This window comes from Cibotium barometz, chromosome 26 (genome assembly GCF_041138505.1).
Source record: "Cibotium barometz isolate CiBa-2024 chromosome 26, ASM4113850v1, whole genome shotgun sequence".
NCBI lineage: Eukaryota > Viridiplantae > Streptophyta > Polypodiopsida > Cyatheales > Cibotiaceae > Cibotium > Cibotium barometz.
This window is the reverse complement of record NC_141071.1, coordinates 46626906-46654301: the sequence shown is the minus strand read 5'-3', so window position 1 is coordinate 46654301 and position 27396 is coordinate 46626906. Positions and strand designations below refer to the sequence as shown.

Genomic DNA, 27396 nt, shown 5'->3' with positions numbered 1-27396 from the left:
GATTCGGAGATCAACATGCACGATGCCGACTGATTTCCGTGCCAGAATTACTCTTCCTAAATGAGATTCCAATATGATATGTCATGTATAATACAGTGAATATATATCGGATAGTAGTAAATACTTGGAAGGCCTCAATATAAAAGGCACGGTGCATTTTAAGAAGTGGGGAGCATGGCATCCATGCTGTGGAAGTCAAGCGAGTATTTCGAGGCATTTTTAACAATCGAGATTTAAAGAGGCTCAAGTTTACTCGGGCGTGCCCGAGTTCAATGCAACGGTGCAACCTGCCCAAGTTCAACTCCACACCGGGTTTCGAATCCTTACAAAACCATAACTAGACGAATGCTCTACCACTACGTTACATGCATTTCGAAGGTCCATGAACGTGCGAATTGCTTATAACCCAACCCTTACTCGCCCGAGTTCACCACATGGAAATTGGAAGATTGCTCGTGTTTCGTTTCGCACCTCCAACTTCCGTGCCATCGATGCCATGCTCCCCACTTCTTAAATACACCACGCCTTTTATACCTCAGGGAAGAAAGGTAATGTATGTATGTGAATCTTTCTATAGGTGTACCATATCAATGTTTGTATTTTTTTCATTTTGAATGTTCGGGAAGAGGAGAGAGTAGGTTTGGGTAGAATTTCAATTTGGAGTCTCAAAAAGCACGAGTTGCCCACTAATACATTTAATAACTAGTCATCATTTTACAAGTTCATTTATAGCTAGTCATCATTTTACAAGTTTTCCATGAAATTCTAGAGGGTTTTAAAGCTAAATTATATCTAGAAATGTATTAAACTATGTTGACTTCTTGAAGCAAAAAGAATTGAAAAATAGTGTATGCGCTATATATTTATATTTCAAGTAGCTACAAGGAGTGGGGTTGCGTTAGACGTGTTTCTTCATGAGATACAGCAACCTCAGGAAGGCTTCGACGGAAGGGCCAAAGCGATCGATCGATCATGTAGCCTCCCTTTGTACACAAAGGAATCCAAGTCTAAAATGTGCTAGTTACTAAAGCTTAAAAAATTGAAGTGTAAGCCTTCTTTTCACAAATGCAGCCAGGCAGAGGGTTGGCATAGAAGCTTTCTTTCGATTTGGGCGAATCCCCTCTCTCTCTCCACTCCGGCCCACCCATCCTGCCTCTGTGCAGGCGCTTCACTTGCTTCTCAAACTGCCGCCATGGTATCCTCCCCGCCTCCAGATCGTCCACAAGCCGCACCAAACCCTTCCTGTGCAAAGGAATAGCAAACCTTTAATTTGTTAAACATATATATACCAATTGTAAACCTCAATAAACAATTCTTCTCTTTAATTCACTCTGCCAATCCATCTAATTTCATCCACATTTGTAAATATGTCGCTGTTGTTGGTTGCTTTGCTTATGTATCGGTTGACCCTAGTATAACGCCACGCATTTGCTAGCTAGTTAATCCTAAACACCTTTTCTCCTAATGCATCGAAAAGTCACCAAACTCTAAATTAAAGCTTCCCCTAACCTTGATTACGTGTTGAAACCATGTTTATTACCTCTCCGGGCTGATTGTCTTCCTATGCCCTTCAAACCGACGATGCCCTTGCACAGCCTTGGCCATGTTGCCATCAAAAGTGTGCACAAAAGCATCACTCTGCAAGGCGACCATGTAGTCTAATGCAGCCAGTCGGTTTTGGAAGTCTCGGAAGGGGAGAAGCTCCTCGTGGGTGGCCAAGGTGAAGTGTGTGAAAACGTTGGGGAAATGGTGTCGGAGGGCGTCCAAGCTGCCGTTGCCATAGATCTCCCCGGCGACGATGTAAATGCGCGTGGAGGGCGGGAAGCCCAGGCCTTGGAGGAGGAGGGCGGTCTCGCGTGGTGTCAATGGGCACCCTCCCTCCACGCGCCTCGCCTCTCCGTCTATATCCTTTTCCTTCCAATGCTGCACCCCGTATCTCATCTCCTTCAACTCTTGCGCTTCAGCTACACTTAGGCCATGGGAGCATCCCGTGAATGCCAGCATATCCTTCTCATGCCTGCAGAATGGGTGTTTATATTATTGATGACAATATATTGATTGGAGATTGATTTCGAACAAGCATTCAAATCTGTGATTATGTTGCATATTAATGATACTTGAATGCATCCACTCTGTGCCATGATAACCTTGTCACATTGGAGACTCGAGAGTAATATGAATATACCCACATCACACACACACACGCACACACACACACGCAGCACGGCACACATGCAGTACGTAGAAATTTTGAGCACCTCAAATGTAATGCAATGTAGGGCTCGCCCTCCGATCTCATCCTGTCCACCAGTTTGTCCCCCAAGTGCTCGATGGGGTCCGTGAATTTCAAGGCTGAGTAGCAAGCACGGCACCTAAGCCGCTGCACCGACTGCGGGAGGCCGTTATTGGTCAAGCGGGAATCGGTGTGCGAGAAGTGGACAGCTCCGTGCTCCTTCAGAAGAGGCAAGATCCCGTTCCTGTAGTAGGAGCTCTACACGCAAGCATAATATTACAAGTAGCGTAAAAGAATTGATTTTGAATTGATGATATATATATATATATAATATCCCCCCCACAAAACCTATTCGATCACACAAAACTCCCTACAGACAGACAGACACACAGACAACTTATATACAATTCGCAATATTTAACCTTACCTTGTAAGGTTAAATATTGACTAATTGAACTTACAATTATATTGTCCATTGCTAATGATAAATAATTACAGCTTAACGTAGGCAAAAGTTGTTTAACTGACTTTAGACCAAGACACGGGCGCCTTCCACACGGGATCGTGCATCGCTAGCGCCGGGGGCAACTGTTCCACAACCGGCACATCATGCTCTAACGTGCGTATGAAATGGTTCACGTCGAAAATGTCCTGAAATTCACTAAAGCAGGAGAGATACTGATGTTTTCTTGAAAAAACAGGTTGTATTTTACTTTTTCCTAAGAAAAAGTAGGCTAGCTGGTAATAAATTGTTATTATTTGCAGCGAATAATTCCTTTTTTTTCTTTTTATTAAAAAAAGTATACCTGGGGTCTGCCCAGAAAGAGGTGTGGTCTAGGAGTGGAACCACCAACGTCGCGTTGATGATTTTTGCGATCGCAACCATATCGCATATCTGGTCAAATTTATGGGTGTAAGAAAAAAGAAAAAGTGTCTTTAATTTGATATGGGAAACGTTAGAAAATATAGATCTTTTAACAATCTCGAAATTGAAGTGAAGTAGTACGCATTGCGCAAGAACATTGGCAAACTGGATGAAGGATTGCACGTCGATCACCTACCCCATTGCGCATCTGATTGAGACCACCGTTTGCATTCACAACAAGGTACCCATGAGTCTCCTCTGGCGATTCTACACAATCACACTCGTATAACAACACAATTCAGTAATGGAGCAATAAAGTTCCTAAGGGGTATACTGTACATTATAGAACCTGCATCGAAATAGTGTACCCTCTTAAAAATTCCAAAGGACGAAAGAATTTAGCATAGTAGCGCACCCACAAAATGTATTCAAAGCATGATTGCTTGTTTGATTAAAAAAGTGCATCTCTCACAAATGCATGTAAAGGCCCTATAACTTAAAATGATTGCTTCTTTGCTTTAGATTGATGAATCATGATCTTGCTCATTGAGCTTACTTTTGTCAGGTTTCCGAGGGTGGTGCGGCCAGTGCAGGCATGGCTCATAGGCTACATCACTGACGGGTGTCGCCCAAAGATCCTCTTTATCATCCACAGCCTGCCGGTAAAACGAGGGACAATAAGCAGTGCGTGTACGAAAAGGTCATCTTGATTGCATTGAGTAATCCGCAGAATCGTACCGGTTTACCTGGGATTCCCGGTGGTCGTCTCGCCCTTTTGCTTTGGGCCGAAAGCTGTCTAGAGTGAAAGACGTGCTGGGGTGGGAAGCGAGGGCGGCCGAATGATGCTGGACAGTATCCTCCGACGAGGAGCTGGTTGCCCGGCCGGAAGACTGGCGATCAGCAGTGTGAACGTCCTCGCTGAGAGCAGCAAGGTGCTGGGCGCTCTGGAACAAGAAATCCTGGCGGAACAACATCTATATGAAACACAATATAACCATTCATGTATTGAAATTCTCACCACTTACGTAGTAAATCTCGGTCAGCAATTCTCTTCCTAATTCCTCAATGCAGGGGTATAATAAAAATGAAATTTGGTCTAATTTTACTTGCAAAAAAGACGAACAATTATGGCGCATGACATACCATTGCTCCTGGGAGTCGCCCATCTTCTATCACACCGTCTCCTCCAAGGGACAGAAGTGTGAGGAAAATAATAACAATGCTCAAGACCGCGCAGAGACAGTAAGCTAAATGCCTCAAGAATTTCATGCTCACAAATGCCCTTGATTGCACAGAAGGAGTCGAAGCAGCCCTTATACTGATTAACAGTGCAGGTTTCCTGGGGCTAATCAGATCGCTTTTGACTGCATGACTGTCTGCCCAATCCTCTACAATGCAGGAGTGGTCCAAATGGTGAGAATCATTCTCAACATCGCCTGCAATGCCGCACAATGCGCTGTGTGATTCCAACTGGTCCTGCTGCGTTAATCTCTTGGTGCTAGTGTGAGACCGCCTTGTCATCTTGGGGCTTTCTACATACCTGAGCATGTAACTAGCATCTAGGTTGGGGCTCTCCACCCAATTCGTCCCCATGATGCTCTATTAATGCTATAATTACAAATCAACTAATCACCTAGCTTTCAAAATTGAACGTGGCAAGAGCTCTACTGAAAAAGAATGCCTAGCTAAAAGCAATTAAGGATTAAGGATTAATCTTGACCCCAAAGAACTTCATTACTAACAAAGGGAGTGAGCTATGGCTCTCTGGGGAATAAACTTGGCCAAGCGTCCGACGACCTTTACCATTAAGCTTCGGCCTGGAGCAGCGGACAGAATTGAGATTGGCTTTCATAAATTGGCCGGCGACAAGAAGCGCAATGTGATCTTGTCCAAGACGGCGACAGACACCGGGAGAGAGGCTAGAAAATGCAAGGGCACACAGTGCATGAAAATGAAATTGCAAAGTAGGGGTTGGGAAGCGAAGGGCTGGGCGATGACCAGCATGCGAGGAGAAAAACACACGCACGACGTCCTGGGGAAGAGTAGTTTTTTCAAAGAAAGGGGGGAATGTGGAAGGCCTAACTGGAGTGGACCCTATAAAAGGGGGGAGAGAGAGAAGCGGAGATGGTGGCCCGGCCGGTTGGTTTCTTGTCATGGTCCAGAGTCCAGAGTCCAGACTCTTGTAGTCCAACACGTTGCTCCATGGACAGCAGTTCTACGCCAAATAAAATCTCTCTCTCCATTCATTCACAACACGCCAATTTCTTCACCAACGTTGTCCCGCTTTCCATGCTAGACAACCTCCTCCCCCCCCTCTCTCTCTCTCTCTCTTTACAACATGTGTTTCACACTACCCGCCCAAAATCTTCCCTGCCTTGCACGCCCACACTCCCTCACACATCCCGTGTGGGTGCCCACATCCTACACTTTTAGTTTTTCAACTACCCCCTTCCGCCACCCTTCCTCGTTCTTTTTTCTCTCTACAACAACAATCATAAGGAGACTCTCATGAGTCAGGGTTTTTACTCTGTCTTGCGTATGCATTACTCATCCATATCTTTTACATGAATGCATTTTAGAGGACGTTAAGATTTTGCCATGGTGGCTGACCTCTTTAACCCATCATCATCATCCAATTTGAAGGCTCCAAAACCCATAATGATTTTAAACTTCAACGAAATTGGGTCTTTAAAAGAGCCCCCCCTCCCCCCAAAATGAATGGGCTTCACTTGAGGCAATGAGAAAAAAAATATGTGTTATTAAGATTATGACTTTAAATATTAAAAATGCTCTTAAAATCAATATTGAAGGTCTTAAAACGTGTAAAGTTTCACAAATTGTAAAACACAAGTTTTAAAAAATTTTAAAATTCAAGATGAAAATTGTACTTTTTCGTATGTCTATAGTTCTATCCTTGTGATTGCTTTTGGTTGAATAGATAGATATATATATATATATATATATATATATATATATATATATATATATATATACCAATGTTATCTTTCCCTCATGCAATTTTGTAGTGGTGGTATAACAATCATAATAATGATCATCGTAAGAGGAAAGAGAACACCAAGAGGACTTCAAAAGAAAGTTATTCACAATATGTTGTTGGTTTGAGAGAGAGAGAGAGAGAGAGAGAGAGAGAGAGAGAGAGAGAGAGAGCACTAATAGAGTGATTTAATTAGCCAGCTATTGTTACACTTTAAATTTGATGAATGTTGTATTTAGTTTAAGCCATGTTCTTGATTTGAATTTCTAATGAAAGTCAATGGAAGCACATAATGGGTGATCAAGTTCAACTCAAACACATCATGCAAGGGGAAAGTAGAACAAAGAATGGTGGTTTTGAATGTAGTGGTCCAAACTCCATCCTCGTATCAAACCTTGTGGCAAGTGGCAATAATTGATAGGTAATGGTACATTCTACTACATTCAAAATGTGCAAGTATTCTTTATACCTTGTGGCATTTTCTATCAATAACATGTCTCTTTTGTTGGATGGGCTACCCCATTTCTTGTTTTTCATAACCTTAAAGTGAAACTTTCACCGAACTTGTGAATAGACCTTACATTTCTCTACTTGGGCTCTTTTCTATTTTTTCTAGTTCCATAACAATTAGTCATGTTCACATTGTCACGGTATTCTTTAATAAATAGTAACATCATATCGATAGCAACATTGCACATGATGCACATTTTGACCATTTGGTTATTCAAAAGTAAGTTGTGTACATTTCTTGTTATTTTGTATGTATATTCTTGAGTTTAAATGAAGGTACTATCTAGAAGAACCTTATAAGTCATCTCTGTATACGAAAAAAGGAACAAATATTTGTAAAGTGATTGTAAGCAATATATTCATCATCTAAGCCCATGTTTAGTAGCACCAAAATTAGGAAATTTACAACAAAAGAATGGAAGTTTTTTGCTTTGCGCATATCAATTCGGTAAGGAAAGTGAAGTTTCAAGTCCATTAGCGAGGAAGTATACTAGGATAATACAAAGTTTATCACACTTATTACAGGTTTCAGTACATACGTGTATTTATGAGCTACAATCATGGGCAATATATTGTTTGATGCTAGTCTACGTCACGAGGGAGAAGATTCCAAAGTATAATTAAAAATTTTACATGATATATTTTGTCACATATCGAATCACCTTAGTTCAAAAGGAAAATATTTTTGCATATCTAATCTCATTAGTTCAAAGGTGAAATATTTATAAGAATGCCAGCTAACCTTGGAAGGTACAATATAAAAATATTCTTGGAAAAAAAGTATATAAGTGAGATATACTTTATATAGGTATAATAATAGATTATGAGGTATTGTAAGATAATCTCAATTTGGTGATGTCATCTGTATATAAATTTGATAGGAGGAGCATCGTATATATAAATTTTAAAATTACTTTTCGTCCATAACCATGTTTGTTACGAAGCACATATACAAAGAAAATAGAATTATTGCATACCCTCATTCTGGGTGAATAATATAATTGTTTTCTTCTCTTGATCCCCCCACTATCCTCCTCATTCAAAAAATGGTGGCATAACCTTCTCAATTCTCTAGGTCATGTAAACAATCAATGATTATTTGTAATCCTTTATTTATGAATTGGGAAAATAAAACATCACATCAAACTTATTTTTCATGCTCGTAAATGTTGGAAGCTACAAAGAATCCAAGCATAAATAATTGCATAAAAACTCAACTTGAAAATAACGTGCATAAGAGATTGCACGAAACACTATTGGGTGCCCCCACCAAAAGTGAGCCCATGCTTCCTTTTAGTGTATTTCAATTATATTTAGAAAAAGCACTAGTGGGGATCTAAATAGCTTCCCTTACAAATATGTCTACTTCAACAAAATTAGCTTTCTTTGTTTGAGTGTGCAAGCTTTCTACCAAAAATAAAGTGAAACTATAACCTTACAATTGTATCACAATTGTGTCCAAAAATAATAAATCATAAGAGAGCATTCACACGCTCTAGAAAATGTAGATGCCATCCAAAATGAAATAAGTGGCTTACGTCACTCAAAAATAACTAATGGTCACCCAAACCATAATCGAGTCATAATAAATATTTCTAGACCTCGACCAACTCGCCTCCATTATCCTATTTAATAATCTGCACTTTACAAAACAACTACGCCATGAATTAATACATTAATTGACAAATATAAAATAGCCATATCAAAAATATCTTGGTGATGCATCCTGTACTCATACGCATGTATGGAATCACCCACGTATGCATGGTAAGCTCCAATCGTCTCGCTGACAAATATAAAATAGCCATATCAATAACAATAAAAATATCCTGGCGATGCATCCCGTAATCATACGCATGTATGGAATCATCCACGTATGCATGGTAAGCTCCAATCGTCGCGCTGATGAAATAAGAGAGGCATCCCAAACTCATTCGCCCAACATAACATGCCCCAGGGGTGAGAAGCAACTGACCTCAATTGTCTCACAAAAATAAAATCATGGGATGGTGTCCGTGTAAGATGCAATTAAGGAAGGATAGGCGACGAGGGCATGATCAGGAATCCATTGCGCCTCTTCTATGGGGTGGCCTTTATATTTGATTAAATATCAATGATAAACATTTCCTCTGCATGTAGAAGTTTGGTCATGGTCAAGAATAATCCAAAGTTCTAGAATCTTAGAGTCTTCTTCTAACAATGGGGGTCATCATAAACTGGGTGAGGAGGTAGAGTACCTCTAAAAAGGACACAAAAGACTAATGTGAAATGAGTTATGGATATGCCAATGAGATGGAATATCTAGATGAAATGCATTCTCATTAATCTTTGCAAGAATTTTAAAAGGTCCATAAAAAATGAGGAGCGAGATTAACTGCAAGGTGTTTCTCAACACTCTTGAGTCTACGCTTTTCTATGTAAAGCTAATTTTAATAACCTATGTTAAAAGTTACTTTTTGTCGTCTCTTATTAGCTTGTTTCGCATATTGTTGTTGAGATGTAGCTATGGACTCACGTACTTCTCTAAGAATGTGGGTATGGTCTCTAATAAAGTCATCCATTGTTGGGGAACATTGTGTGAAGGTCGAGAAGCTGGTGTTGGGAATTTTGTACCATCATACACTATTTGAAAGGGAGCTGAGTGTGGTGTGTTGTTATAAGAAAACTAGAGTAAATGTAGGTGCTGATCCCAAGTACCTTGTCTAGACATAGTATAAGATCTAAGCAAATCTAAAATTATACTATTTGTAGCTTTAGTTTGACCATTAATTTCAGGATGAAAAGCAGAAGTAAAATCACTTTTAGAGCCAAGGTTAGAAAATTAGGCAATCCAAAAATGATTACAAAATCTAGAATATCTATAAAAAACAATCACCTTTTGCAATCCATGATGTGTGAAAACATTCTTTATAAAAAGATGAGCAGCTTGATATGTAGACAATGTTTTTTTACATGCAATGAATATATGCTTGCTTACTAAATCTCCAAAAAGGAAACTACTAGGAAAAATAAGACCTCGGTCTAAAATTTCTTCTATTTTCCTTTGAATTTCCTTTTGTTGAATCTGATTTTGTCTATAAGGGGCTCTATGAGGTGGCTGACTACCAGGGATAATCTCAATAGTATGGTCTTCTGGACGAGAGGCAGGTAGTCTTCGGGGTAAGTCATCTGCAAAAGAGTCTTTAAATTGATCTAGGAAAGATTGATGATTAGAAGAAATCTTAGACTTAACTACTTCAATCTCATGCACATAAACAAGAAAAGCTTTGTCATGTTTCCTTAATGCACGTTTATCTTGAGTATGAGACAACAATGGATATAATTCATGCGTGTTATCACTTTCAAGAGTTAATTTCTCATTGTTATGCCCCTGAGATGCATTTTGTGTGTAGCATAATCTATATGTGGATTAAATTGATGATGGAAAGGCTTGCCTAAAATTACATCACTAGTGTGCAAGGGTGCAATTAAGAAGTCTCTCTTCTCTTTATTATAAGGACCTATGGTGATTTCTAGTTGTCTAATTTCTTTAGTGCCATTATATCATGTGCCTTAAAAAGCAGATTTAACCTTATAAAAAGAAGGATGTGTTTCTATAATTGCAACTTCCTAACAACACATTTAGAAATAAAATCATGTGTATTACCATCATCATGCAAGACAACATCACGATCATGAATGTTACCTTTCATCTTAAGAAAAGATTCAGGGGAAATAGGGCTACCTAGAACATTGCTTTGGTTGGCATTACCCTCATCTTGTAGCATTTCCTCATACCAATATAGGGCATAGTCACCATCGTCCATGAGGTACCTCTTCACTTGCTGTGAAGCTGGGAAATTGGTTTCTTCACCCAACAATGATTAGCAAAATGCCATGGCTTGTTACACTTGTAGCATGTAGGTTGAGGCTTCATGGAGGTATTAGTTTTGTGACTAATAGGATTAGGATGAATTACATTGCTTTGTTCACTATTAGTCTTTACATTTTAAGGAGGATTATTGCGTGTATTACTAGGTGATACCCAAGGCTTCCTATTAACATCATAGCTATTAAAAGAACGAAAAGCATTAGAAGCGTTGTAAGCACGCAGAAAGGGTTGTCGATTGTTGTTGAAGCTCGAGGTTTATCGATTGCTTGGTAAGGGAGAATTAAGTTGACGTTGAGGCTTACACAAACCCCATTTGCGTTCGGCATCGTGTGCTAAGGAAATAGCTTCATCAAGAGAAGTGGGTTTAAACATATTGGCTTCCGCTTGAGTAGATTCCTCAAGATGACTGGATTCATATCTTCGTTGAATAGAAGATTCGGGAACCTCTTCAAGCATGCGAAGTTGTAGAAGAGTTTGCCAAAACTTGTTAGTGTATTGTGGTATAGTCTCTCGATCTGTCGTAGTCAAAGTATCCCATGCTTGACGAGCCTTAAGATGGAACTACGGTGGCAAGAAACTAGCCTTCACCTTATGTTGAAATTCCTCCCAACAAGTAGAAGGTTTGTCGGGACTATTGTGGAGTACATTCCACCAAAGTGAGACACGATCAACTATGTGACTTGCCACACACTTAATCTTGTCTTTCTTGGACAAAGACTTTTTGAAAAGGTAATCATCTAGTTGACTCAACCAAGAAAGAACAAGACGAGTATCCTTTTTTCCATCAAATTTAATAAAATAAAAAGTATGAGGACTAATCTTATTGTCCTTCTTCATAGCCTGTGCATCAAAAGTGGCCTTGATAATCTTGGCGATATGGTGGCGATCTTCAGAATCGAAAGTAGAAATCTCATTACCATTAAAATGTGCTTTAAGATCAAAGTGTCATTGGCATTCGTCAAGTAATTGTTGCTCAAGTAAATGAAGTTGCTCTTTGATTGAGGGTTGTGAAAGAGGAGAATTTGAAAAATCTGCATCCTGAGCATTAATATCATCATTAATAGGGTTGTTGGTGGCGTTATAGTTGAAATCGAGACCAAAATTAGCTCTCGAATCCATATATTTGAACTGTAGAGGCTATACCAGAGAGGTATGAGTTGTTGGAAACTTTTTTCAAATTGTAGTAGAGGCTGTAAAAAAAAATAAGAAGTTTTCTGGGCAATTTTTAGAGCTCCAAAAGCTCAAAAATAGCAATTTTGAGCCAAAAAATTGATTTTCTGGACCAAAAAAGATCTTGAAATTCTAGAAATTTCATATGTACTAGAAACCTGATTTGCAACTAACTAGACTTTTTGTTGAATTTTTGGAGCAAAAAAACTATTTTTGGACTATGTTCTAGCCTTTGGAAGCTTTAAAAGCTTGATTAAGTTGTAGCTATAGCCATGGGGGCTAGAAATGTAGCACCCGGCCAAAAAATACAAGGTAATTCATCATGCAAGTGGTCACCCCATCAACTGGAGGTGAAGAGGTTGAAAAAAATCAATTTCCTTAGTATATTTGCATCAAATCAATCCTTTCTTTCTCTAATTTATCAAATACTTAATCAAATTTGCCTCCTCTTAAGAAAAAACAATTTGGAAAAAAATCAACAAATTGATTGACTTGAGAGATTTCCATAGCATTCCATGATAGATTTTCGACACTTCCACTAGCTTAGCAATCTTGCTATGGCTCTCTATGCTCCTTCCCTTGCTGATTCGATTCGTACTGATTTGATTCGTACAGACGGATTATGAAGAGGATTAGTGAGATTAAAGGTGTTTTTGTGGTTTTTACAAACCCACTAATGGTTTTCCACCTTGCTTTACCCTTTGGACAATAGATTGACAGAGATTTGTTGTCCACTAGTAAAAAACAAGCCTTCTTTCAACCTTACCATCCATAGGCTCTAGAGATGTGCATCTAGGTTGGTTTGTACCATTTGGTTTGTTTGCACATTTGTTTGGATCCTGTGAAGTAGTTAAGAAAACTAAGATTACTTATCAACACAAGTGCCCATCTGAGGATTGGATGACTCAGTTATTACTGGGTGAGTCATGGCATCTCAAGAGAACTCACCATGATGATATCATTGAGTGCAGAATTACTGTGTCAGATGTTACCTTTAGGTAAGATTACAGAATTACTGTGTATGTGGATTGTTGATAGTTTTTATTCATAAGTACTTCATTGCAAGACACTGATTGTTGGTTTTATGTTTTTATGTTTTTATGTTGGTTGTTTGTTTTTATGTTTTTATGTTGGTTGTTTGTTTTTTATGATAGGTACTTCATTGCAAGACACACTTTGTGCATTCGCCTTCAAGTATAGGAGGTGGCGACTTCTACGAGGGGAGTGGCTCAGCTTGGACCAAGACATGCAAGATGGCACGCATTCAGCACTCATTGATGTGAATATTCTTTGGGAGGGTCATAAACCTTTTAGCGTTAATGTAGAAAGTTATTGGCCCCTTAGTTTTCTAAGGCAGGAAATCCAACTCATGTCCAATGATCCCCCTTGTAATTTTTATTTTAAGTTGGATGGTAGGAACGTTGGGAGTCGAAGTGAACATTGCAAAACATGCAAGCAGTGTGTTGATCCACACATTCTTGAAATTGTAAAATCCATGTAATTCTTATTCTTTCAAGTGAACACTGAATACTAAAAACTGTTTCTCTAAAAGTGTTGTAAATTTTATTTTATTTCATTTTCATAAATTGTAGTGGTTTTTTTAGGTCTACTGTGTTTCGAACCCATTAATATGTAAGAAAATAAAGATAAGTATAAGTAAGTACAATTATAAATATAAGTATAAATATATATTTAAGTGTAAACAATAATATAATTAATTATCCTAGAAATATAAATATGATTTATGGTCTCTTATATTTTAATGAAGTGTCATTAATTTTAAGTCTATGGATATAAGTATAAAAATAAATATATTTTTAAGTATATATTTAAGTGAAAATAATAATATAAGTAACTTTTTAAATAATAAAATATAATAATAATAATAATAATATGTAACAAGAAATAGAAGTATGATTTATTATTTATTATATTTTATTGAAGTGTTCTTTATTTACTAAAGTATAAACATAAGGTATTAAAATAAATATAAGTTTATAGATATTTTAAGTACAATGATAAACATAAGTATAAATTGCATCCATCTAGTCTTACGAAACCTAAAGTCATGACCCACCACTAGCTTCATTGAGTGCCATCACCTCCTCATGAGTTTTAATGAAATAAATATTACTCCATTAAAATTTTAATAAAATATATATTACTTTATTAAAGTTTTAATGAAATAATATATAAACTTCTATTTATAAGTATAAGTAGAAGTTATTTTCATTCACTTCTATTGCATTCTCTATCTCTCACTTTCTATCCACCTTGCTTGTTGCTCCCTTTACGCCTTCACCATGGCTTCTCATCCATGATGCGTTCGCATAGTGGATGAGTGAAACCTGTTAACGGTCAGATGTGGGAACAGATTTACCCTAGGTTTTGTCAGAGTGTTGAGATAGAGACTATATTTAGGACTCTAGAGCCCGATAGCTTAGTGCTTGCATGTTTTTTCCCGAGATGTGAAGATATCACATTTTTTATCCCTGACTCCACTGCTCGGTGGATACCCCTAGAGTTTCTCTTCTCCATGAAGAGTGGTGACAACCATAGAAATGTTGTGCAAAGAGCACTTGCACATGTTCCCCCCCCTTCCGATCTACCTCTGTGCCCCTCACTTTTGAGGAGGCAAACCCGATCGATCTCATCGACGAGCGGGATATTGCCTTTGCTATTTATATATTATGCTCTGATTTTTAAGAGGAGAATGATGAGGAGCCAGTGGTGCCTCTTCTCACCTATGAAGAGAAGGAGCCAGAGAAGACATTCCTAGATAAGAAAGAAGAGGAGGTATGTAGCTTGTCTTTGGACTTGTCGACTATCCACCAAGAGAGGTAGTCCATCCTATTGAGAATGCAAAACTTGCATCATTGAGTGCCATCTCACTATAGATGGTGTTGAGTACTTGCTCATGCAACATGTCCTTGAGGTCTTGGATTTGAGGGAGGAAGAGCTCTACTGCCACCTTGTCTGTGATGTTGATGAAGACCTCATTCACTTTGACACTGTGGATGTCCCTCCATAAGTAACTAAGATTGGCCAATTACGATGGCACGAGCATGGATGATGTCTTTGCAATCATCCACATCCAAAGAAGTGCTACAGAAGCTGCTCCTGAGTATGATATCTCAGATGCAAAATTTGAGAGGCTATAGGAGGAGCTCTTTGGACCTCGACCACGCATTGACCTCTCGGACCCAGTACATGGTGATAGAGTGATCCCTGGGGCAGCAGACCTAGATGCATCGGGGATGGAAAACATAATGATGAGGCTGAGAAGGTATGTAATTTTTTTTTAAAATCTTCCTGAAAAGTTTGGTGCGGGGCCTGGGGACCCCACACATGTAATCTGGGATGCATCACGGCCCTCCAGGCATGCTAGTCGAAGGCTGGCAAGGATAGCCCTGAATCTGCATGAGGGGCCTGGGGACCCCAAACATGTAATCTGGGATGCATCAGGGCCCTCCACGCATGCCAACCGAAGGCTGGCGAGGAAAGGGCCATCCTCGCCAGCCTTCGGTTGGCAGTTGGCATGCCTAGAGGGTGCTGTGGCCAGGAACCCAGTTCTTCATGCTTGCACGAAGCATATAGAGGTCCACTACCATTTTGTTAGAGAGAAGGTTTTGGCAGGAGACATTGACCTTGTTTATGTTAGCACACAGGATCAGGTCATTGACATCTTCACCAAAGCATTGGGTACAGAGAAGCTCTGCAGATTCAGGGCTTCGCTTGGTGTACATGAGATGGAGTTGAGCTCGAGGGGGAGTGTTGAGATATCGAGCTCATTTAGTGAGGCGGTGGACACTGATGACCCGCCTGGGGGATAGGCCCCACACTTACACCACTGGCATGGTTGGTGAGATCATGGGTGATATGCGGCCAGTGGGATGACAGGCTGTCTGACAGCCATTCTAGAGACTGGCATAGTTATAGCGCATGATCATTTAGTTGGGTTCACACTATAGAGAACCCTAGTATGTATTTGGTTGAGTACCTTTACATGTTGGGTGTATTCTAGAGACTGGCATAGTTATAGCGCATGCTCATTTAGTTGGGTTCACACTATAGAGAACCCTAGTATGTATTTGGTTGAGTACCTTTTCATGTTGGGTGTACTCTTATCTTTGTATATGGTATGTTGAGTGTTGTGTGAAGAAGAAGAAGATTTTTAGCCTCTCACCTTGTGTGTTCTCTTTTAGGGTTTTGTGAGTGTGTGTGTGCTTGCAAGAGCTCAAGCTCTCTTCTCCCCTGCGTCTTTTCACACTTTGCCATCCTGCATAGACAATGGCACATCTCCAACATGGGCAATTGGATGAGCAGTGTCATCCCCTATTTCCACAAAACTTGGTCTTTCAAGGTTTTTCATCTCCTTGAACCACTCCCCATGACTTGTCATGTGGTTCGAAGCACCTGAATCAACGTACCATACATCATCTTTATGTGCTGCTTCAACATTTTCAAACATGGCATTAACAACATGCTGCATAACAAACAACCTTTCATTATCCTCATTGTTTCTGCTCGAGGATGCATAGTTGTTTTTCTCTAATTTCCCATTTTGCATGTCAGCCTGCTTCTTATAACAATCTGCCTGCACATGTCCAGGCTTACCACAATAAAAGAATCCACGTGTATAATTATACTGCCTTTGACAATTTCCACGACCTCTTTGACTCCCCCTGCCTCTCTGAATTGGCCTCTTCCACCTGCGTGTTGTTGTTGTTGTTGTGAATTCTGGGACTGTTGTTGTTGCTGCTGTTGGCCATAATTCTGATTACCTGTTCGGTCACCTCCTTGGCCGTGTCCACGGCCTCCTCTACCTCGTCCTCTTCTTGAACTTGTGTAGAAGGCTTGTTGCTCTGAACTGTTTTTGTTTTGTGAAGACTGTTGGTTTTCACCCAAGCTCTTCTCTTCTATAATCAACATAGACAACAAATCTGTGAAATTGGGAATGTTTTCTTGAGTCTGAATAGATATCTTGAACGCCTTGTATTGTGGCCCGAGACCATGTAGACAGACTTCCACCTTATCATCATCATCTATTGAAATGCCAATAGATGCAAGGGATTCCACAATACCCTTGATCTTCAATGCATAGTCATTCACAGATATACTCTTTTTCTCCACAGACATACCCTTGATAGAGGGGTTGTGCTTGCTATCATCTATGTAGATGACCTGATCATTATAGGGGACCATGATGCAGAGATCTTTGATGCAAAGATCTTGCTTAGATAGAAGTTTGAGATAAAGGATCTGGGGGAGCTCAGATATTTCTTGGGCATTGAGGTGATTAGGTCACCACATGGTATTGGATTACTGTGCAGAGACAGTATGGCTTGGACATGTTGTCCAAGTATGGTATGATAGGCTGTAAGCCTATCTCAGTGCCATTGGATCAGAATGGTTGAGTGCAGATTCAGGAGAGATTTTGGAGGATCCTACTTTGTATAGGCACATAGTAGGAAGCTTGATCTACATGACGATCACCAGGCCACATTTGAGCTATGCTATTGGGTTGGTAAGTCAGTTTATGTAGGTTCCTCGGAAGCCACATTTGGATGCATTGAGATGCATACTGAGGTATGTGAGGTCTACTTTGCATTGTGGACTATTTTATGTGTACATGGGTACACAGATGCTGATTGGGCTAGTAGTATCTCAGATAGAAGATCTACTAGTGGATTCATGTTTTCTTTGGGGAGTGCTGCTGTGACTTGGAGTAGCAAGAAGCAGCCTACGGTTGCTCTATCCAGTATAGAGGCCGAGTACACAGAGGTGCTGCTATGGCAGCATGTGAGGTAGCTTGGTTGAGAAAGCTACTTGCAGATTTGGGTCTCAGTGGATAGACAAGTTGTCATTTTCTGTGACAACATTAGTAGTATGCAGTTGGCGAGGAACCCAGTTCTTCATGCTCGCACGAAGCATATAGAGGTCCACTACCATTTTGTCAGAGAGAAGGTTTTGGTAGGAGACATTGACCTTGTTTATGTCAGCACACAAGATCAGGTCGCTAACATATTCACCAAAGCATTGGGTACAGAGAAGCTCCATAGATTCAGGGCTTTGCTTGGTGTACATGAGATGGAGTTGAGCTCGAGGGGGAGTGTTGAGATATCGAGCTCATCTAGTGAGGCGGTGGACACTGATGACCCGCCTGGGGGATAGGCCCCACACTTACACCACTGGCATGGTTGGTGAGATCATGGGTGATATGCGGCCAGTGGGATGACAGGCTGTGTAACAGCCATTCTAGAGACTGGCATAGTTATAGCGCCAGCTCATTTAGTTGGGTTCACACTATAGAGAACCCTAGTATGTATTTGGTTGAGTACCTTTTCATGTTGGGTGTACTCTTATCTTTGTATATGGTGTGTTGAGTGTTGTGTGAAGAAGAAGAAGATTTTCAGCCTCTCACCTTGTGTGTTCTCTTTTAGGGTTTTGTGAGTGTGTGTGTGCTTGCAAGAGCTCAAGCTCTCTTCTCCCCTGCATCTTTTCATGGTATCAAAACTTGGGTGGGCTCTTGGTCATGGTGATTATTATGTATATTAGCTTGTTTGTGTGTTTCTTTGATTAAGCATTATTTTCAGTTTATTATGAAAAAAATTAGCACACTCATTGTCATTAGTTTTGCATTTGGAGAGAGATTATGTTCATGGAGATTTGGAGATCATAGAAGCTACCCAAGAGAGTTGCAAATGGGAGTTTTGCAACATGGAGAGCTTGCTCATCATCAAAGAAGCTGAAAATGGAGATTTTAGCAAGTATGAAGACTATGAATCTTCGGTGTCATCAAGGAGAAGCTGCCAAGAGAAGATATGCTGTTGATTATGCCTCAAGAAGGTTGGTTTTGTGAAGTTTTACCTCAAAGTTTTGGTTTTGAGCATGGATGCTCAATGTTGAAGGGTTGCTGGCTGTTGGGATTTGTGAATCCATTGGTTCTTTGCACTTGGGCAAAGAGCATGTGTGGAGGTGCATGCCTGCCAAGATGATGGAAAGGGAGATGGTGGACTCAATGGAGTTCACATGTGTGTGCATTAAGAAGAGGATGCACTTGTGAATGTTTCTCAAGGAGATGAGCAAAGAGGTGGAAGTTTTGGGAACTTCATATGTGTATGCACCTATGATTTCTCATAGGGAAAAACTCAGAGAAAGCACCCTTGAAGATTTCCACATGCAAGGTAGACACATGCATATGGGTTGCGTGCTCAATATGGGGCTTAATGTGGCCATGATGGTGGTAGTTGTGAACCTTATTCAAGAGGTTTGAGGAGGCAAAAGCATTAAAAAATGAAGGAGCTACGTTGACAAGAATTGCAGCAAAAGAGAATTGCAAATTGAAGGCTTTGACAGGTAACCACTGAGATCTATAGCTCAAATGGGAGCTCATTAAGAGGCCATTTTGATGGTCTACATAGACACTTGGGTGAAGAACCGGCAAAGTGCCAGCACCATCAAAGGCTAAGCAATTATCAAGCAAGGAGCGTAGCATAGGAGTCTTCATAGAAGATGATCTTAACCTCAAGTTGGAGGTTTATGAAAGCCTATGTGGCAGCAAGGAATGGTGAGTAGAAGATTAGAAGAAGTAACATCATGAAAGGATCGTGGAGGAGCTCAAATGATGGCATGAAGTTATCAAGTATAAAGAACTTTTGGTAATGGGTTCAATCAAGAGAGAAAAAGAACCTAGTCTGTGATTGTGGTAAGCTTACAAAAGTAGAAAGTATGCGGTGATGCAAAATTGTAGTAAGAAGAAGAGCTCATAGAGGAAAAGGATCTGCCAGTTTTCGGCTTGCAAAATGTGTGGCTAAAATATTAAAAGGGCAGAGGAGAAAACATGCTCTAGAACTTGAGAGTTTTTCACTACCATGACAGTGCAAGATTATTGCAATACTCTAGTATGGCAAACAATCCGGGAAGCGGCCAAGTAGCAAATTGGAAGCTTTTGGCTATGGTGGGCAATAGCGCAAGAAATGGACCAAGAGTATAGAGCCATGGAGAGGAAGACTTGAAGCCTTAGCTATGGCAAATAGCTGCAGTAGAGAGCCAAACCAGAAGAAAAGTCCAGAGGGAGGGTGGCCACGGAGCGAGCCCATTGCAGCGAGCCAATTTGCAAATTATTTTCAAATCAATACGAGATGCGAGCAGTTTCTTGTCATGTATCCATTGAAAGTGAGCAAGAATGACACACGACATACCAAAAAAAAAAGCAGGCTTACTACATGACATGCCATACCACCTTCAAGACATACCACCTTCAAGACAATGTATTCAAGACACAAAATAAAAGCAGGCTTACTACATCCACCAAAAATGCTACATCCAAACTGTCTTTAAATAAAAGTTCAAATATCACGCTACATCCACCAAAAATGCTAATATATAAAATGTCTTCTGTATCCACCAAAAATGCTACATCAAAACTGTCTTTAAATGTCTTTAAAAAAAAGTTCAAATATCACGCTACATCCACCAAAAATGCTAATATCCAAAATGTCTTCTGTCTTCACAAAAAATGCTAAGATCCAAAATGTCTTTAGTCTTCTTCAAACTGCAAAAAAGTAAGAAATTAATGAACATTGCATTTATAGAGGATTATGGGGTATTAACAGTGCCTTGTCTTATTAATTTGGGAATTACCTTTGTAGAATATGGCTCCAATAGCTTATTATATATGCGATGGTCCTTTTCAAAGATAATAACATTACGTTCCATGACCGCTGCAAATAAGTCCAAGAGTTCCAGTCCCAGCAAACAAGTCAACAATAGTATCCCTTGTCTTTGAAAAGAGAGATACTATGTACTTGCATAGCCTCTGCCCTCTTTGGCAACCACCTCTCCAAGGCTTTCCCTTTCGTTTTACCATATCCTCTTCAGGAACACTACATAAACACAGAGATGAGAGACCCAAAAACCTAAACCCTAAATACATAGACATTGTTTTTAATCACAGATCCAGAGTCGATCCCTTACATATCTTGAATGAGGTCTTGTTCCAGATCTAATTCACTCCCAAGATTTTTCTCTTCCACCTTATCTCCATACATCCGTAAATACTGCCTTGGTGTACTTGAGCGTACAAAAACAGATAGAATAAGACATGCAACCTGTAATGAAATCCATTCAAATAGTAGTGAATTCCTTAGGCTATAAGTTGAAATAGACATAGACATAAGAATTTTTGTAGAAGAGAAGTGTGCAGCTACCTTTGTTACAAGTTGTCCCATCTTCTTTCCCACTGGTGGAGTGCATTTGACCACTTGTCGATGAAAGACCACAAATCCTCTAGATGTTGCCTCATGCTCTATCTTCACTCCTTCTTCCATTGTATAAAGGCATGTTATGAAGCCATGATCATTAAGACAAAAGTCTACAAATTGAAAAGTTGCCTCATATAGACTTTCACTAACCACATTCCAAGGTGGCACTCTGTGTCCCAAACAACCCTCAACAACGAGGTTTGAGGGGAAGTCTACAAACACCATCTCCACACAATAGTCAGTCCTTTTCCCATGGACTTTTCCTTTATTACAAAGCACATTCATGGCTTCCAAAACATGTTTGAATAGAGGGGATGGCCCTTCTATGTTCTTACAGTCCCTTGCAAGGTCCTCGATGGAGGTATTGAATGCATATACCATGCCTGCGAATTCCCACAATGCAAGAAGAAACACAGAAGAAGATTGATTGGTAAGAGAAAAATATTTATCACCCCAATAAACATACACTACTGTTAACGGCATGATATCACCTTTCAAAGGTGCTGGTTGGATCATAGACGAGGCTACATGTACATTGCCCGAAGTACTTGTTGTTTGATGTACTTCTCTTTGTCTCCTATTTGCATCCAATGCTTGACTCACTATATCCCTCCCTAGGTTAACTGGTAGAGGGTGCATTCTAGATGTAGAGGCTATAGATGTGGCATGAGAGCTCGTAGAGCAGCCACGTAATGCAGTCAATGGTATACTCTGCACAAAGACAACTTATGGTTATAAATTACCTCATCAAAAAACTTTATCATCGTGCAAAAATCAGAGACAACTTATGGTTACCTCATCAGAACCCTCCACTATGGTCATCTTAGCCAATATAGCTAAGTGTTGCTCATGTAATTGAATTTCTTCATCTGGCACAACAAACCTCTCCATGTCTAGCCACCAGGGGCATCTTGTCTTTTCAACACTTGATAGAGGCTAACCATGCATTTCAAAAATAGATAACATACGTTTTATCATCATACATACATTTTATCATCATGACCATGATTACAGAAAACACTCTCTCCCAAGGTGCAGATCTGCATATATATATCGTGGAGTATCCTCGCAAATCCATAACAACACAAGAGGTGGTATGGCCTGTACTACACCACTATCCACCTCTTTCAGCAGCCATCTAAATTCCAAATGGAAAGGAAAACTAAAGTCAATAGGCTATACAAGAAGCATAAGGAGAAGAAATAAAATTGACCAAGTTTTTTTTATACCTATAAACAACTCGATGTGTTGCAGAGCGTAGCCCTTTTTGTGTGTCCATATCATTGCTAAATTTTATATCCCCCTGATGAACTCTGAAAGCTTTTTTGAAATACTTTCGTCGATGAAAGACGACATAGTTTATAAAGGAATTAATGGAAGGTAAGGAGATTCTATCACAATTTTCAATCTCCTCTAGAAGCTTGGAGCCATAAGAACTTATTTGTAGCCAGAACACAAATGAATGTAGCCACTCTCTAGCTTTTGCTTTGTCTTTAGGCAAGTACTCTATCTCTCGAATGCTAGCTTGTGAATTATCCAACATTCGAACTAAGAATGCCTTATCTTCATCCCTAACTTGTGCAGCCCCAATCATGTTCAGTTTCTCTTCTGTCGCAATATGGGTCCTTGCTGCATGCCAAGGAAGTGACAAAACAGCACGCCAAAAGTATTCTCCATTGGCAGGGTCTGCTATGCGGGCAAACTTTCCCACCCTATTCTTATACAGAATTTCTACCTCTCTTATCACCTTAGCCCTTCCGTCTACATCCATGCCCTTAGCCTTGACCTCGATTTTCATCTCCATATCGTCCTACAGAGTCCATTTAATTACAAAATTACTCTTGCATACATTAAACATATTTCGCATAATTAAGTAGATCTTGCACACCTTTAATATCTTGCATACCTTAAACACAAGCCATGCCAATATATTTATTGGAACAGAAAACCAGCTTTTTTTGCCACGAGTGGGGCACTTTTTCATTTCATTCTCCATCCAAGCCTTGTCCTCATCATCAAGCTCTGCAAGGAGGGTAGTCTTATCGGACTCACCAATTCTCCTTATTTGGAAGAGCCTATCCCCAAAAGTTGTTGGTACAAAGGCATAGTCATGCATCCTAGTACAACCAATGCAGAGAGTTGAAGCAACATCATGCAATCAATGCCAAGAGCAAAAAAGAGAAAAATAATAAAACATATACTTATTCAATCTGGAAAGAGAAAACATCAGCTCTCCAACGTCAGCCTTCTCGAATTGTAGAAAGTCACAGGCCACCAGACAATGCTTAGAGATGTCATTTGGAAATTCTGAGTAAAAGGAAAGAAGATGATAAAATTATATTAGATGCATACATAAAATTGTATAAATAGATAAAAACATTTCAAATCACCCTCACCTTGAGCAATCAAATCCATCCAAGATTTATAGCGGTTGTTTCCATCCAGTACATGTATCATTTTACCCTGGATGAACGGTCCCCATTCTGGCATATTTCTGAGAGACTCTTCAAAAGTTCCATTCACATCCCTCCATGTTGAACTCCATGACAATGTTGTTTCTTTAGTCAGAGGAGTCTCCTCTCCATCCAAATCAAACATGGACACCGTGAACGCCCCCTTGCTTTCAAGATACCCACCAAGGTTCTTGAATGCTCGACCAAGGTTCTTATCAGTACTGGGGCATAGTCTCCTTATGGCCTCTGTTGGAAGAAGCCTACACAAGGGGATCTTGGGGGGGGGGGGGTGCTGAATCTAACTCTAATTCGATTGATGAATGCAGTTGGAGTAGAGGTTTTAAGGATCTTTTCGAAAATTTCTGCTTTGATGCTCTCTGTTTTTCTTGTCTCAGTTGTCAATGTGTCTCCACCTTCTTCTTCTTCATTATCATCCTCTCTATCATTCCCATCTTCTTGTCTATCATCACCCTCTCTCTCATCCTCCTGTCTATCATCCTCTCTATCATCATGCTCTCTCTCATCCTCCTCTCTATCATCCTCTCTATCATCCTCTCTGTCATCATCCTCTCTCTCATCCTCCTGTCTATCTTCCTCTCTATCATCATCCTCTCTCTCATCCTCTTGTCTCTCATCCTCTCTATCATTCTGTCTCTCATCCTCTTCTTGTCTGTCATCCCTGTCTCTCTCATTCTCATGTCTATCATTCTCCATCAACACTTGGCCTTGACTCTGAACTTCCTCATCAAACAATCCTCGAGACACCCTCTCGGTTGTTCTTGCCTGTAATTTTTTGGAGCGTTTAGAAGGAGGTAGTAAGGAATCCATACCAGCAAAACAACAATCTTTTTGAGAACAAGAAGATCTAGTCACATAACGTTGGGAGTTGGTGTCCATTTTCAAAGATATAACTCTTCCCACAAAAAGTAAAGTAAACTACACGAATTATTCTAGGTAGTATAATCATGGGTTGGCATGGGTTGGCACAAAGTATACGGATTATTTAAGGTTGTATAATCATGGGTTGGCAGGGTTGGCGCAAAATATACGGATTATTCAAGGTTGAAAATAATCTCGGGTTGGCACAAAGTATACGGATTATTCAAGGCTGTAAATTCCTAATCATTAATAACAAAGTGCTCGAAAAAACCTTTTCCCAAAAAGGATTTCATTCCTCTGCAACGGCTGGAAGGAAAGGTACACTCGTGCAACTATCTTCTACAACCATTTTCTACGACTATCCTCTGCAGCTATCGTCTTCTACAACTATCTTCTACTCTATTCTCTGCAGCTGTCGTCTACAACTATCCTCTTCTACAATTATCACCTGCAAATATCCTCTGCGTGTTTGCAAGCATGTAAGTCCCCCTCTCTCTATCTCTCTGTGCTTGCAATAATGTACTGCTATTGATTACAATCTGGATTTTTTTATTTAATGGCCAATGTAAAAACTCCTTCTCTACAATGACTATGATGGCATAGTCATGGCTCTGCAGATGAAGTCTCGAGATAGCTCTGTAGTGGCCATGTTTAGCTCTACAGTGGCCATATTGAGGATCAAAACATGTCTATGTAGGGCCTCCAAGATCAAGTGCGCTGAGCGCACTTGATCCTGGAAGCTCTACAATGACAAGGATGGCATAGTCATGGCTCTGCACATGCAAGTCTCGAGATAGCTTTGCAGTGGCCATGTTTAGCTCTCTGCTTGTAATAATGTACTGCTATTGATTACAATCTGGATTTTAATGGCCAATGTAAAAACTCATTCTCTACAATGACTATGATGGCATAGTCATGGCTCTGCAGATGAAGTCTCGAGATAGCTCTGTAGTGGCCATGTTTAGCTCTACAGTGGCCATATTGAGGATCAAAACATGTCTATGTAGGGCCTCCAGGATCAAGTGCGCTGAGCGCACTTGATCCTGGAAGCTCTACAATGACTATGATGGCATAGTCATGGCTCTGCACATGCAAGTCTCGAGATAGCTTTGCAGTGGCCATGTTTAGCTCTACAGTGGCCATATTGAGGTGTAAATTTTCTGCTGGATCAAGACATGTTTATGTAGGTCCATGTTGACATGTTTATGTAGGTCCATGTTTATGTAGGTCTGTCTATGTAAGGCCTCTAGGATCAAGTGCGCTCAGCGCACTTGATCCTGGAAGCTCTACAATGGCTCTGCAGATGAAGCCTCCAGATAGCTTTGCAGTGGCCATGTTTAGCTCTACAGTAAGTAGCCATGTTGAGGTGTCTATGTAAGGTGTAAATTTTTTTACTGGATCAAGACATGTCTATGTAGGGCCTCCAGGATCAAGTGCGCTGAGCGCACTTGATCCAGGAAGCTCTACAATAACCATGTTAGCTCTGCAGATAAAGCATAAGCCAATGTTTAGCTCTACAGTGGCCATGTTGAGGTCTAAATTTTTTGATGGGCATGTTGAGCACTTATTTTTAATAAAAACATAGACATCTTTTGCTAATGTGGATGCCTCCATGGATAGACAAGACATGCCTGTGTAGGGCCTCCAGGATCAAGTGCGCTGAGCGCACTTGATCCAGGAAGCTCTACAATAACCATGTTAGCTCTGCAGATAAAGCATAAGCCAATGTTTAGCTCTACAGTGGCCATGTTGAGGTCTAAATTTTTTGATGGGCATGTTGAGCCCTTATTTTTAATAAAAACATAGACATCTTTTGCTAATGTGGATGCCTCCATGGATAGACAAGACATGCCTGTGTAGGGCCTCCAAGATCAAGTGCGCTGAGCGCACTTGATCCAGGAAGCTCTACAATAACCATGTTAGCTCTGCAGATAAAGCATAAGCCAATGTTTAGCTCTACAGTGGCCATGTTGAGGTCTAAATTTTTTGATGGGCATGTTGAGCCCTTATTTTTAATAAAAACATAGACATCTTTTGCTAATGTGGATGCCTCCATGGATAGACAAGACATGCCTGTGTAGGGGCCTCCTAGATCAAGTGCGCTCAGCGCACTTGATCCTTAAAGCTCTACAATGACCATCTTGTGCCAGTACGTGGCCATCTTTAGCTATACAATGAAGAGGAGGAGCCAGTAGACATTCATGGTCTTGGCCCCACACACAAAATACAAACGCAAGGAAAAAACGCACATTTAAAAAACGTAAAAGAACATACTCTCTTTCGGGCAGGTGATGCTCGGGCAGGTGATGCCCTTTGTCGTGAGGGTGAGAGTTGCAACATGAGCGCAGCAGACATCTTCATCTTCAACGTTGTTGTACTTCAGCGATATATTTAGGGAGTACAACGTTACTGTGCAGATATATTTAGGGAGTACAATGTGGATGCCCTTTTATAGAGGTATTCCAGTCGTGGTCTTCCAATAGATTACAGTCGTGTGCATAAAAAGTCGTGTAAATATTTCTAAAAGGACTTCTTCTAAAAGTCTAAAAAGTCTAAACCACTGCTTAAACCACTGCAGTACACATTTGACCACTAAAAAGTCGTGTGAATATATATTATTGTGCTTACTTGAACATTAAACCACTAAAAATTAAACCACTGTAGTACAAGGAAAAATGTGCAAATTATACTTCAAAATCGTACTGGGAAAATTACAAAACAAAATCCTTTTGGGAAAATTGCAGTACAAAATTACAAAAACAAAATCCTACTGGGGAAAATTACAAAACAAAAACGTACTGGGCAAATTTAGTTGGAGTCCTACTGGGAAAATTACAGGGCAAAATCGGTAAAATCCTACTAGAAAAATTGCAGGACAAAATCTTAAATTTATGTGGGGAAATTTATGCATCCCCATCTTCCTCACTGTCATCTTCTTCACTATCATCCCTATCTTCCTTATTGTCATCTTTCTCACCGTGGGAGTCGGGGATGTTCTCTGCATCTGCATCATAGCCTGTGCCTGTGTCTGCCTCGGGCATTTCAATGGGCATTTCTTTATGTTCTGCTTCCTCTTCCTGCTCGGGCATTTCTTCAGGCATTTCTTCATCTTCCTCCTCTTCCTCCTCTTGTATTTCCTCTTCCTCTTCTTCTT

At 40.1% G+C, this 27396-nt stretch overlaps 2 protein-coding genes across 3 annotated transcripts; both read right to left on the bottom strand.

Moving 5' to 3' along the window:
- Positions 1-836: 836 nt before the first annotated feature.
- LOC147624030 (O-fucosyltransferase 19-like) lies at positions 837-5323 on the bottom strand. Of its 2 annotated transcripts, none has more exons than XM_086820705.1 (9): positions 4242-5323; positions 3845-4057; positions 3655-3754; positions 3295-3365; positions 3040-3128; positions 2762-2894; positions 2259-2491; positions 1541-2017; positions 837-1242 (listed from the first exon to the last, which is right to left on the bottom strand). In XM_086820705.1, exons 1-9 carry the CDS (start codon positions 4689-4691, stop codon positions 1032-1034), a joined length of 1977 nt encoding a protein of 658 aa, XP_086676831.1. In that variant the 5' UTR covers positions 4692-5323; the 3' UTR covers positions 837-1031. The 2 variants fall into 2 exon arrangements, with proteins under 2 accessions (XP_086676831.1, XP_086676830.1); XM_086820704.1 differs by having other exon boundaries at positions 3845-4072; positions 4242-4838.
- Positions 5324-20131: 14808 nt separating this feature from the next.
- On the bottom strand, positions 20132-21801 carry LOC147624029 (uncharacterized). Its single transcript, XM_086820843.1, has 6 exons — positions 21706-21801; positions 21402-21621; positions 20857-21293; positions 20624-20757; positions 20359-20532; positions 20132-20201 (listed from the first exon to the last, which is right to left on the bottom strand). The coding sequence occupies exons 1-6, from the start codon at positions 21799-21801 to the stop codon at positions 20132-20134; spliced, it is 1131 nt and encodes a 376-aa protein (XP_086676969.1).
- Positions 21802-27396: the final 5595 nt, after the last annotated feature.